Source organism: Bactrocera dorsalis, chromosome 5 (assembly GCF_023373825.1).
Source record: "Bactrocera dorsalis isolate Fly_Bdor chromosome 5, ASM2337382v1, whole genome shotgun sequence".
Classification (NCBI taxonomy): Eukaryota; Metazoa; Arthropoda; class Insecta; order Diptera; family Tephritidae; genus Bactrocera; species Bactrocera dorsalis.
In genome coordinates this window covers 8,384,132-8,397,844 of record NC_064307.1, presented here as the reverse complement: position 1 = coordinate 8,397,844, position 13,713 = coordinate 8,384,132, and the positions used below count along the sequence as shown (strand labels likewise).

The window sequence follows — 13,713 nt, the reverse complement described above, 5'->3', positions numbered from 1 at the left end:
GATGGTGCATTATCATCGTGCAAAATCCATGAATTGTTCTTCCACAGTCCGGGCCGTTTTCGGCGGATGTTCTCACGCGAGTGCCTCAATACGGCCATATAGACCGTCCTTAGACCGTCTGTCCTCTTGGAACAAAATCATGATGCATCAAATCAAGAATATCGAAAAAAATACAATGAGCTTTATTGAACACATTTGGAGGGGATTGCGTCCATATTTGGCATAGTTAAAGATAGTCTTATCAACTTAGCAAAATACATTCGTTTATAATATCATTCACCCGAGGAGTTTAATTGCAATTTTCGGATGATTTTTTGTCACAATGCTTGTAAATATAAGAGAAATATATTCCAAAGTTCATATTTTTTATAGTAAAGTCAATTATCTGTCATAAACTTTGTTAAAATCAAATTGAAATTCAATTCCTTTTTTCAAATTGCCGAAAATTCTCTACGCAACTGCTTTTAAATGTTCTAATGCTAACCATATTATTGTCAGTTTTTAAGATTTTTTAGCTGACAGACCTATGCCACTCTATATTGTATTGTAATCTACTCATAAAGGCAAGCTTACGAAGCGCCACTATTTTAGTAAGGAAAGTTAAATGGATGTGACGAGCAAACAAAGAGGTGTGCCAATGGAATCGTTTCAACAACTCATTTTATTCGAACTCATATCGCCACTTGCCAATCAATGAACTACAAAAGCCCAAACTCATTGTCCGGATTGCGACGGCGGCGCAGAATCGGCTCAGAGTTTTTTTTACGTTTGCCAGTGTTGTCAGTACATTGACATTGCTTTTAATTGATGTGTCTGTCAGTTCAATACAGACAACAACAAAAACGATTCAAACTAAAAATTGTTATGAACGGCCCGAGTGCATTGAGTCGTAGCCGTGTGGAAATGAAAGCGATGAAACGGAGCGCAACAGGATGGCCCAACAATGACAACTACTAGCCGACTGGCGGCTGGCCGTCTACAACCGGATGTTTACATAATACTCGTACAAGTGGAGATCGTCATCAAGGAAATCAGCAAACGATATACTCGAATGGGAGGGTGCTGTTTGTGAATGCGGTGGGTGCGTCCAATCACTCAAGCGCCGGCGATGCCGTCACTCAGTCAACCGTGGGCGCTTCCTTGAGCTGGTTTCGTCGCAAAAGACTCACGGCGAAATACAACACTGCATTGCAGCAATCGATAGGTTGCGTTCCACGACCATTCCGAATATTTATGTGTATGCAAGCGTGCAAGTAAATATGTATTTCATACTTAATTTACTCTATATATTATATACCAGATACATTTACGTATGAATTGTGTTGTTGCTGTTGTGTACGCTGAACGTTTTTCCTCAATCGTTTTCTCATTTTTCTTTGCTATCATACTTTTTGTGCACATACCGTTATTATGTCTCAGTTGTCGCTTTTCGCTCCATTGTTATAATTTCGGTTTGTTTTCATACTTGTCATTATTTATTTATTTACATGACAGTTCTTTTGTTGTTAAATTAATTGATTTGGAATTGTGACCCTCTTAATGGCTGATGGACGGCGCGCAATTACGTGATGGGCCGTGCCATTGATCGCGGGTGCACGGGTGACCGAATGGATATTGAATTCATAAAATGTTTATGAAGCTTTTTGTGTCGAAAATTAATGTTTTCACACTAAAATTAGTAGCACAAAGACACATACAGACCCACATCGTTCTATTTAATAATAGCTTAAGCCTTCCGGGAGTTTTGATTCGAATATTGATTATAGTTTCAGTTAGCAACGCTTGCCCCTAATTTAAAGAGCTAGGGAGCACCCGTTCCGACTGCTAGATGCCCACAAAATGGGAAAGCGTCAGAGTTGTGAGAACTTCAAAGCAAAGAAACATTTGTGCAGCAGGTATTTTGGTAGAATAATGAATTTCCAATGAAAAATAATAAAAAAATAATTTGTAAAATATTCCATCATTAATTATTTAGTAACTAATCAAAGTCAAAATAAATCAGAGCTTTTAATCGATCTATCGATTATATACCTACTGCGAGTCAGGCGACGAACTCAGCTTCCCACGAGCTAGCCTAACAACGGCGGCATCCATAGGTTTCCGAACGTTTCATCAAAGCTAGTTAACTTGCTTCCCACTCTCAACAATAATATATTATATTATGGCGATTATCATCCAATTACAGGCCACTATTAATTTTCCTTATTGCTCGACTGACAGAAATAAAAACATATTTTATCTAGTTTACAGAAATAATATTTTCTTAAAAATTTAAAGTTTACGAACTCTGTGGTTTCATTTACTTATTCATCTTATTCAACAGTTTTCGCGGGGCAGAAAAGCCTAAGTCAGCTTAAGTAAGTCCGATAATAGGCAATAGTTAAATATTCTTCAATACCGCCTTAAAGTATAATCCAAGTGTTGGAGCAAATTAGCGGTTTTTATGTTTTCAAACTGTCAATTTCGGCCGAAACTATTTTTTCATACGATCTTATCAATGATTGTGATACAACTGGTGATCCAAGGAGAAGGACTATAGCCTTTTTTGGATAGATCTCGGTTGGGTGTGGTTTGTGGGCCGTGCTACCCGAATATTTTATGATTGAGCTTAAGGTCGTAATCTCGGCGACATTTAACATTTTTTTTGATGATCACATACTTTCACATTTTGGGCTGATCGATTGGGCACCAATATTATGTGATATCACAATGTTCGACTTTTCCTGTGGGGATGAGTGAAGTCTAAAGTCTATGCGGAAAATCCCGCTTCGATTTAGGCCTTGGAGCAAAACATCACGCGGTTCCTTCGCCAGACTCAAGGGACAACATTTAAAAAGAGATAATCTTAAAAAAAATGCCAAAGAATGTTCTTTCGAATGATAATAAACATTCTCTATTAAATTTCAAGGGAACCTCGAAATGGATCACCCTTTATATAAATGTGTTGCTGTTTCTAGTGAAAATTTCTTTTTATATATATTTATAATCATGATCTGACCGAGTTTAATTCTAAAACCCTGCTTCCCGTACCTGATCAGTAAAAGGGTTATTTCTCTACAGATTTCGACAAGGTCTCGGCGTTTTATAACATAGAAACACTACTTTGGGTACGTATTGGGAATAGTAAACTGGAATGCTTTAAGTCTAATTTGCAATGTCCCGCTCTAGCTAATGATGATTTATCCTACAAGTATAATGGCCTAATTGCATCTCCCGGTGTTTAATGGATGTAGGGCTAAAGTGTTCCTGTGGCTCATTGAAAATGTGAAAACATACGAGAAAATCGAACCGTAATCATCGTTTTTGTACCTTCTTAGTAAGGAGCCACGAATGCGAGTCTGCAAGGTCGAAATCCATACGCAGTGAGCAGCTGGCACCTTTGGTCAGCTATTAAATAATTGCGCTCGGTTTTAGCTAGCGGCTGATAAAATTTTCACACACACACACAAACACTGTGGACTTTTCGCCACCGAAAGTCATATATCGTTTAAAATGCTTGACCGATGCAAATACCGATCAGTCGTCCGACCGACCCACGAACCATTTACGTGAATTTACCGAAAGCGACAGCGAAACGCGACGCACACAAGAACGACAGACGGAAATTCCCGCGTATAGCGCGAGTGCTTTCACCGACACTAGCTCAAACAAAATGGTAAAATATTTGGACCACGGCAATGGAATGAGGTTGGTAGGCGGCTGGTTCCGTTTCCGCCAATGTTTGCGAAAATTATTGCCAAATAAGCACTCACACACTGAGAACCATTTCGTTATCGAAAACTTTCACATACAATTAGTTTAGCTCACTACACGCCAATCTGTTTGGGCGAATCATGCGAAATTCGCACTAGTGGATTTTATAATCGGCAATCCTGTGATATATATCTGTAGGAAATAAGCACGCTGCGTTTACGCGCCACAATTATGGTCGCATCCGTACGCTGAAACGTCGCGATTTGAACTGATTTCTTCATTTCACCTTTCGTGTTATTTTGTATAAAAGTTGTCGATGTTGCGCACGATGTCACGACTGCTTAATAAAAGGACCACAGCAGTAGAAGGACGACAACGAAGTCGGTTCTACGCATACCACAAGCGTGTAGGAGACGAGGTTGTGGTAAATTATTACGCTCGTGGCACTCGTTGAGATGCGTCGCTTTTTATTCTTCGCACAGGAGAGTTTCGGTTTTTGTATTAGCTCAGATTTTCACTCACTTACTGAGCTTTTTGGGACACAAAGCTTTTTTGGGACAAACTCATCGCAACTGAGTGCATGAAAAACATCGCAGAAAAGCTTGTGGTATCCAAGTATCATGAAGAAGATAATGGGGGCATAGTTTGAAAAGCTTCGCTGTCGATAAGGTAGTTACGAAGCTCTCTAATGGCTACTTTTATACCTTGAAGGCTTGAATTTTTTGTTGGCTCTGTTTAAAGCTTCATGTTTGTTTCTGCTTCAACCCACACTCGGAGAATTTATTCAAGTTCACATCGAGGAAATGTACTAATCGTTCGTTTGTCGCTTCTCTACCCTTCTTAGTAAAAACCAAGAGCCTCAATGGACTGCAAATATCGTACTTGTATCGAATAGTGTTAAATGTTGTTTTATTATGAATCAGATATATATATCTTAAGGACACTTATATACCATATTTATGTACTTATGTATGTTTGCAGCTCAGGAATGCATTTTTAGCACTTTTTGAGTATCTAACTGTTACAAGATGCCCAAGATTTGATAAAAATGCAATCCATAGAGTAGACTCTTAATGAAAATCGTCTTTCAAGAACGGGTTTATTGATGGTAGAATTATTCCATAATTACGACTAAGCAAAAGTAGTACCAGAGGAGCGTGGAGAAAACCATTCACTGCACCATATTTCCCTTCCAGTCGTGTTGCGTATACCAACCCTCTCGTTTACATCGTCTGCATCGTCACATTCGCTTCCAGCTTCGCCGACGTCGTATTGTAAGTCGCTTGACGACTGCAATCGGCGCATCAACTTCATGTCCGTTTGAAAATCGTCGCAATGTTTGTTGAAATTACGAAGCAATTCTATGCGTTTTCGTACTAAAGTGAAGAGCTCCCTTTTAAGTGTTGTAATTTCCGACTTTGATCTTGCTTTGTCATTTAACGCGGTTGTTAGAAAGTCGTATTCTTCATGAAACTTTTGTATCTGTTTCAACAATTCAATTTCGTTTCTTATTTGTTCGGTTCCTCTTTTAGCTAGTTCTAGTGATTCCTCAATCGTTTCGGATAGTTCCATGAAGTTGTTTAATTCCGCCTCACTTATATTCATCGCACAATCACTCATTTTTGTTATTTTTTATTATTTTTTTTTAATTTTTGAACAATAAAATTTGCTGTTTCAAAACATTTTCAAAATCAATGCGTGAAATTATAAATAAAGAGTAAATATTGCGAGACAGTTAAGTTGATTGATGCCCGAAAAGTAAAATTGAAAATTTCGAAATATTTCAATTATGTTGAACGTTGCCACTGCATTTCTCGAATGCTTTATATTTTCAAAAACCGATTTTCTTCCTGAGAGAAAAACAATTGAACAGGTGCTGTAGAATTTAAGCAAGTGAAATGCAAAGATTTGCCCACCATTTATTAATGAAAGTAAGTTTGGAGCAAAGACTGACATTTATGGAAGCCATGGTTTGGTATGCACCATCGGCTGAACTAGCTGCACAGGATCTGGAGTCGATATCTGTTCCGACTGAGATCAAAACGAGAATTTCCGATTTGAGACAAAGGCTAACCAATGCAACCGTTTGCTCGAAAGAGTCGAACAACAACAACAAAATGCACGCCATAGGTACTTAAGAAGAAAAGCTCGACAAACCTTTGCGACAGATGCAACAGTCTTACTTTCTTGCCTTACGCCCCACAGCATCTACTATTGTGGGCAAATAATAGTAAGTTTTTTTATTTTGAATTTCGCGCGAAAACTCATTCGTCGAAATATTTTTTCCCTAGATTAGTATGACTGCCAATGACATCTAAGCTAAATTTCACATCAAACAACATCAACATCAACTCATGTTCAACACGTCAATAAAATAAAGAAATTGGTGAAGGAAATCGACCCATCACAGTCAGAGATTTTACTGGCATCGGAAAGATCAGTGAAAACCATTTTGAAAGATCAAAACAGCGTCGTGCTAACGTGTGTGAAACAATGCTTTTCGACTACCAGGATGTCATAATAAATATTATTACTAGCGATAAGTTTGGATCTTTGCTTATGACCTGAAAATAGACGATAAATCGGCTGAATATCGTGGCAAAGGTAAGCCGAAGCCAAAAAACCATGTCAAAGCAGGTCAAAAATCTAGGTTATGTTAACAGTTTCTTTCGATTATCGAGTTGTGGTGCACTCCTAATTCCTTCAGACCAGCCCAACTGTCAACATCATTTGCGCGAACCTATTCGTAAAGAGATTCCGGAATTATGAACCGACAGCTCTTGGTTTTAGTCACTGTCGCATACTGCATTGATTGTCGTGAGTTTATCGCGAAATCTACAAACAATATCGTGTCACAACCACCGTATTCGTCTGATTTAGCTCTGTGTGACTTCTGGCTACTCAGCAAACACAACCGACCGTTCCGTGGAAACCGCTTTGAGTCAACTGAAGACATTAAACATATTAACCCATTGGCGACTATACTGGAAATTGACTTTAACAACTGTTTCGAGGATTGGAAAAAGCGTTAGCATAAATGTATTGGGACCAAGTGGGATTACTTTGAGGGTGACGACTTAAATATTTGATGAATAAACTAAAAATTTTAAAATTTAAACAAACTCTTACTATTTTTGCTCCTAGTAGTACTACATCAACCTTTTAGTTCTCCAAATGCATTTAAACGCAAATTTTGTGTTAATTTAAATCACTCAATATTTTTATTCACTAAGTCTAAGGGGATTTTAGTCATAACAATAGGATTATTATTTAGTTGATTTTCAAAATTTGTCTTTTATACTTCTCTAAATATAATAACATTTCATATCTTTGATTGTTAAGTATGCACATTTGCGTCTGAAAATATTTAGCATCTCTAATAAACGGTGTTCCATGTTCGATTTCTTTGTTTCAATTATTGTTCCAAGCTGATAAGTACAGTACATCACAATGACATTAACAGCGATAGACTCGCTGGCTTACAAAGCACTAAGTTCACGCATTTCGCCACGAAATGATTTGTATTTGTTTTGAATTCGTTCTTTTCCTTTTTTTTGTATTTTTGTTTTGGTTTTTGTTTTTCTGTGTAATCCGTAAATCACTAATTACAGATAATGCACACACAGCTATGAGTTCCTAATTAATTAAGTTCAATAAAAATTAATTAAGTAGTCATTAAGTAGGGGACATTCAGTGATTCCATTAAGTACGAACTATTTTGGTTTCGCTAAGAGTGCATTTCGATAACAATTAGTCATACATAATTAAAATTGGTTTTCAAATTTGTTTTGTTTGGACCACCTTTACATAACTTGCCTGGCGATTTGCGACAATAATTTATTTAATGTTTCTAGACTAATATCTAATATAATTGCAATACCTTCAACAAATTACCATATATACATATACAGTTATCAGTAATTTTGATTTTGCAAGATAATACTTTAATCGTGGACGCGCCACGTCATTTTTCATCAACATTTTTTTCAATTTGTTTTTTTTTTTTTTAATTTTAACATATACATACACATGTAGCATACAATTTGCTCTTTATACAAATAAGGTAAGTACGTTTTTGTTTTTGTTTCATTTATACAGCGTTAGGGTAGAAAAATACTTTGTTTCTTTCTTAGTTGTGGTTCCTTTAACATTCATCAATGCAACACTTCAATTCTAGCTTCGAAAATAAAAACGAGTTCAACTAGCAAAAGATTCATAAAATAGAATGTGTAAAAATTAAATGACTTTATGAACAATATAATATTTTATAAAGCACTTAAGTGTATAAGTTTATGCTTAAGTACAGGCAATTCCTTCAATTACAGTTATGCAGGTTTTTCAGTTAGCCGCCCTATTCACAAGAAACTAAATACATTTGAAACGGTTTATAAAATCACATTATCCTAAAATTTTTCTATTTATAAAGCTTCTCAAATCTATTTAATTTTTGCTTCGAAGACAGCTTTTCATATGTACACGTGCTTCCTTATGCCGGAATGGTTGCTTCTTCGTAGAAATCGGGTTCGTCCTCATCCTTGGCTTCGCTGCCGTCGAGCTATAAGACAAATTCCATTATATTCAATGATAAAACTGAATAAAATTTAGGCCACTTACCGCTTGCAGTTGTTCGGGTGTGTAGAGCATGGCAAGTCGCTGCCTTATCGGCACCATCAAAATCAAAAAGAAGGGGAAAGCCAAAGATATTTTGGACGATTTCACAGCCCAGAGTAAAGTAAGACAGAGCAATTGTATTGTGGTAAACATGTGCATTTTCCAAGTGGGCACACGCTTCACAAACGGTGTGGGCGGGTAGTGCTTTACAGGCATAAAGTATAAGCCCATTCTGAAAGCATTACAACAGTGGTACATAGTATAAACAACAAGGTCGAAATTTCCCGGGTATAGAGAGCTTACCTGTCGAAGAATTGTACGCCACTCATTGAAGCGATACCCATATATAGGAACACACCGAACAGCACCGCCATGGGTACCAAACGAAGCAAGGGTGCCATTGTCACGGATAGGCCGATTAAGAGCGCCACGAAGAAGCCAGAGACACGTTGCTCTTTAACATCGATGATGCGAGGCGTCTCACCAGGGGCGTGCGTTCTACAAAATATAAAACGTTATACATATAATTAAATATATATGTATATATAATAAACGGCACATAACAAAACTAAGTACGCACCTTGACATCACAGTTAGAGCAGAGACGTGTGTTACGGAACGCACGGTAGCTGCACAATGCCATGGCGTGCCGAAGAGGCCGCAACATGTATTCAAAAAACCTAATATCACAATATCCAAATGCAGACCGGAACCCTTCTTCAGACCACGCTCCGGCTTATCGACAATCAATTCCGAAATATGCGACTCCATGAAGATGAGAATGTACACCAAAATGGCGGGTATGCCACAGGCAAAGGGTGCCCAAACGGGCATACCTCCCAGGGGCACCAACCAACCGCGCACTTCCGGATCACTGGGTGAAATACCCTCTGGCACGCTAAGTTTGTCCGTGTACACTTGTGGTATAAGATAGTCAATCAAGACGAAAATCGCTATGGCGATCGGCACACCAAAGTCACCCAGCGCACGGCGAGCATTTCGTCCCAGGAAATGGGAATTACGGAAGAGTTTCAGATAGTAGGCGATCGTGAAGGTGCCCAAGGTGAGTATCGTGCAGAAAAGCGCTGTATTTGGCATATTCGTATGGGATACAATGTTCGAGACTAAACCAATGCTGGATGTAGTGTTCGAGACTGACACATCGGCGGTTACATTACCCAAACTTTCCATCGTTGTATTATCAAAACTCTGTAGTTGTGGTGCTAGTGTGGCTGGTGGGAAATTATAGTCGGCCAACAGCGGGTTCTTCTTATACACCGAAACTAATTTCATCAATGTCTCATAGATGTAGATCAATGTGATCAATGCGGAGAAAATTTCCTGTGTGAATCGTGTGAACAGACGCACATAAACGCTGCACTCGAACGCAGACAGCGTGGTAGCGATGACAGCCAACCAAACACCGATGTAGGCGCGTATGGTGAGGAAGGGCAAATTGTTCTCGCGACAAAAGTTTATCAACGCTTCGTCAAAGAGCAGCAAAGGGCCAGTAGTACCGATAATACCGAGCGGTTGTCCAGAAATCGTGTGGAAAATTATACCACAAAGTGCTGTGCTCAACAAAGTCTCTGAAATACCAATTAGATTGCCAGTCTTTTCAGAAGCCAAACCACCGAAGGTGATTGCGGTCGAGAGGCAAGCAAAGTACATGAAGATCGTGGCGGCCAATGTTTGTGAGTTCAGACCATCGGTGATGTCGCTCTTGTACATGGGCAGGCGGCGCTTAAGATCATTGCGCAGACCACCCCACCATTTGTGCGTTTTTTCTAACGGATTAATTTTCTTCTTTCCATCACCACTTTCCAATTCCGGTTTCTTCTCAACAATCACTTTAGCTTCTTCTTTTATCTTCTCCTTCATTTCATTCTTAACCTAAATATTATATTTGTTAAAATCTGTAGACGTTAGAAGACTCTAAGCCTATAGCTTACCTCTAGCGCCTTTCGCTTGCGCGAGCGAATCCAGTCCTTCTTTGCTTTCAATTCCTCAAATGGCAAGAGATCCTGACGCTCCCAATTACCCGGAGGCAGCACAATGGAGTCATCCAAGAACTCGTTGATGGCCGAAAGCAGATCCTTACGATCATCTGCCTTGTATGCAATTGCGTGGAATGGTTCGTTCGCCATTAGCGTAGCAATGGATCGACCGACTTCATGGTAGTCCAAGTCGAGGGTCGGCGGGCCCATGAGTATGAACATAAAACGTACCGGCACGGCCACCTCTGTTAAAGTGGGCATAAGCACACCCTCGGCAAGACGCACAAATGCGATGGTTGGTTGTTGCAGGAAGTCCACAGCACCCACCTACACAGCAAGAAGTTGAGTTTAGCAAAGCTAAGTGTTTAAATTTTAGTTATATTCGTACTTACCAACACCGTTGTTGCTTCAGCACCCACAGGTATGCGCTTAAGAATGCTGTCATTTTGCAGCTTCTGCAGATTCTCCTGCGACGAAGAATACAAGTCGTCCCTCATGTCAATCTTCAACTCATTGCTGCGTTTGCTGCCACCAATCTCAGTTGCCGGCATTATTCTGGGCCGCTTGTCTTCGCCAGAGAGGTTCTACAGCAAGAATTATACAAAGGGTTGTCAAACATTTCATACGGACGTTGCTAATATACATGAATTATGCAGAACTTTGAAAAAAAAAAACTTCGGGAGGCGTGAAATTTTATTACTTTTTTTTAGGTTAGTAGGTCTACTAAAGCATGCGTTTAATTTTTGAAACAAATGAAAATCGTAAGAAAGTATAAAACTCATGCATAGTAAAATAGATATATGAGAATAATATAATGGTTTATATTTACAAAGAGGAACAGTTCTCAAAATAGTCTTATTCTAAGGAAAACTAAAGCGGCTAAATACGGATATATATATAATAGTCTTAGGCAATTACTACAATTCATTCAATCAACACAAGTAACCAAAAAAGAAAGCAGTTTATAATTCTTAGTCGTCGCTATGGTATATATCTTAAGTTTCCAGGGATCACAGTGTTCAGTTTATCCATGAAAAGGCGGGATATATTCGTAGGAAATGTAAATAATAGGATTTCACGAAAAGGTATGGAAGGCAATCCTAGCCTGGGTTAAGCATGACCCAGCGTACTACATTCGGCTTGATTTATAAGAATTTGTTTAAAAATCTATTTTCTGTAGCCGTATTTACGTCGCTTTGAAGGCATGAAAGGACATCAATATATCCATATAAGTAAACTTTTGTATTTATCCAGCAAAATTCATTAATTTTTGTTGGACAAAAACATTAAAACAAATCTGACACTAGAAATTAATCGGTTTGACCAATCGCTATACAATCGTCCCAAAGTGACTAAAAAATTGTTTCGAGATTTTGCTGGGTCACGGCTGACGATCCACAGCATGCCGAATCATGTCAACTTCCAGCGAAGACATCCAGCTCTCGTCATATACTAAAAAACTATTTTAAAGCGTTTTTGCCTAGACAATTTTTAAGGAGAGATTGTTTAACAATAGACAACTGGTACACCCAAAAGCCCCAAAGAAAAAGAATTGCACATGCTTTAACAAAATAATTTCCATTGCATTCACTTAAGTACAAAAAATTCGAAAAAACTAGAAAACTAGAGGAGTTAGAACGAACAAAACTGGAAAAGAAATCTGACAAACCAAAGGAAAATCGTTATATATATTTCTATATTGAGTTTAATTAATAAAATTAATTTATTTGTAATTACTCCCAAGTAAGACATGGTGGAGTGCCGTCTGTTGCTACCGTTGCTCGGTTCGCCGCTAAGTGAAATGGATGTGGGCGGTGCACTAAGGGTCTCGCATACGGACCGTCGCTTTTTGGCATTCTCAATGTTGCTAAGATGTTGTTGTAGTGCCAATTGTTGTTGCTGATGAAGGTGCTGCTGAATTTCGCCGCCCATCCAAAGCAACTACAACCCAAATGTGTGTTGTTGGTATTTGAAGGGTGCGGGATTTTTTTTTTATAAGTAGTGTACAGTTGTGTGTCGGTCAAATATATTTGCAGACGTTTAATTTTCAATAGAAATTCAATAAATTTAAATTTTTTTTATTTTTGCCAATTTTCAATTTAATTTCAGTTTTCGCGGGTTTATAAAAAAAAAATACAAGAAGATGAACGCGTTTAAAACAAGCAAAAAGAGAAAGAGAAATAATTTTATTTTCATAAGTATTTACATACATACGTGCTGGGGCACTTTATGAGTTTGTCAAACGCATTTGAAACTTAGCAAAGTTGTCAGAAGCATAGCACAAAGAATCAACGAAAGCTTGACGCCAAAAAGTTTAATATCAGCTCGAGGCTTTCATATTAAATTTTTGTTTGTGTTTTTGTTTTTTAAATTTCTATACTTTTATTGAATCAACAACGACATTTTCCGGAACATTAAGCACGAATAACATGTTAAGTTTGCTTTGTGACTATATTCCAACACAAAGCGGCCGCGTTCTGCAAGAGGGACGTAACTCAAAAACTTTGAATTGCTTTGTATGCTCCAAAGGTCAAGGTCAAATTCTTAACTAGCTGGTGATATATCGAAAAGTATCGTAAAAAAGCGAAAGCAATCGCTTGAGCATTACTCTCGGACGCAGTTTTGTTATGAGTTACGACGCTTTTGCAATTAACTACAGTAGTCGTTCGATTATGTGAACACGCGCCATAAGGAATTGTGCAAATTAGAGCGTGTGATATAACAACTCGCATCGATGATGACACGACTTTGTTACGAATTTTTTTTTTGTTTTAGTTATAGATCTTTTCAGAGATAGAAAAACCCCGACTCGCTGAACATTCCATTCCCACGCGAGTTGATTTGTGGTCACTAAGCTGAGCGAGTTTATTATATAGTAAAGTGACTTTACAAATAATTTACATTAAATATAAGTATTATATGCGTTTATACTACTCTGAGCAAAAAATAGTAAGACTTTGTTTAAAGTCTTAAAATTCTTAATTTATTCCTCATTGAAATCTATGTAGTCCTCTCAAAGTAGTCCACCTTGGCCGAAACAGTTTTTACAGTCAATTTCCGGAATGGTCTTCAAAGCGGAAAGCGATTCACTTTTAATGCATCAATTGACTCAAAACGGTTTCCCCGGAGCGGTCGCTTGAGTTTGCTGAATAGGCAGAAGTCCCACAGAACTAACTCAGGCAAATGCGGTGGTTGCCGCGTGATCTTGGTTGAAAACCTGGACGAAAAGCTGACGAAGAATCAAAGCAATAAGCAGCAGTACATTATCGTGGTGCAAAAGCGAAGATTTGTCGGTGTGTATTCCTCGCCTTATTTTACGAATAGCTTCACTAAAACGATGCCTAACGCTTATAAAATATTCCTTGTTGACAATTGGGCCGGTCGGAAGGAATTCGAAGTGCACCATATCTCA

General features: G+C 38.3%; 2 protein-coding genes across 16 annotated transcripts in view; both read right to left on the bottom strand.

Annotated features, from left to right (window-relative positions):
* LOC105231467 (uncharacterized) overlaps positions 1-4,097 on the bottom strand; it is a 166,186-nt gene extending 162,089 nt beyond the window's left edge. The window contains exon 1 of the mRNA XM_049458540.1: positions 3,310-4,097. The gene's annotated coding sequence lies outside the window, so the exon portion shown is untranslated. The remainder of the gene's footprint in view (positions 1-3,309) is intronic.
* Positions 4,098-7,232: 3,135 nt separating this feature from the next.
* LOC105231312 (band 3 anion transport protein) overlaps positions 7,233-13,713 on the bottom strand; it is a 46,740-nt gene continuing 40,259 nt past the window's right edge. For 12 of the 15 annotated variants that reach the window (XM_029552426.2, XM_029552424.2, XM_049458539.1 and 9 more), the window contains 7 exons: positions 12,039-12,242; positions 10,694-10,885; positions 10,257-10,628; positions 8,885-10,197; positions 8,608-8,802; positions 8,308-8,536; positions 7,233-8,248 (listed from right to left, as the gene is read on the bottom strand). In XM_029552426.2, the coding sequence (XP_029408286.2) occupies positions 8,180-8,248; positions 8,308-8,536; positions 8,608-8,802; positions 8,885-10,197; positions 10,257-10,628; positions 10,694-10,885; positions 12,039-12,242 (2,574 nt within the window). In that variant the 3' untranslated portion in view covers positions 7,233-8,179. The remainder of the gene's footprint in view (positions 8,249-8,307; positions 8,537-8,607; positions 8,803-8,884; positions 10,198-10,256; positions 10,629-10,693; positions 10,886-12,038; positions 12,243-13,713) is intronic. The other 3 variants (XM_029552435.2, XM_029552434.2, XM_011212547.4) reach the window with 1 other exon arrangement.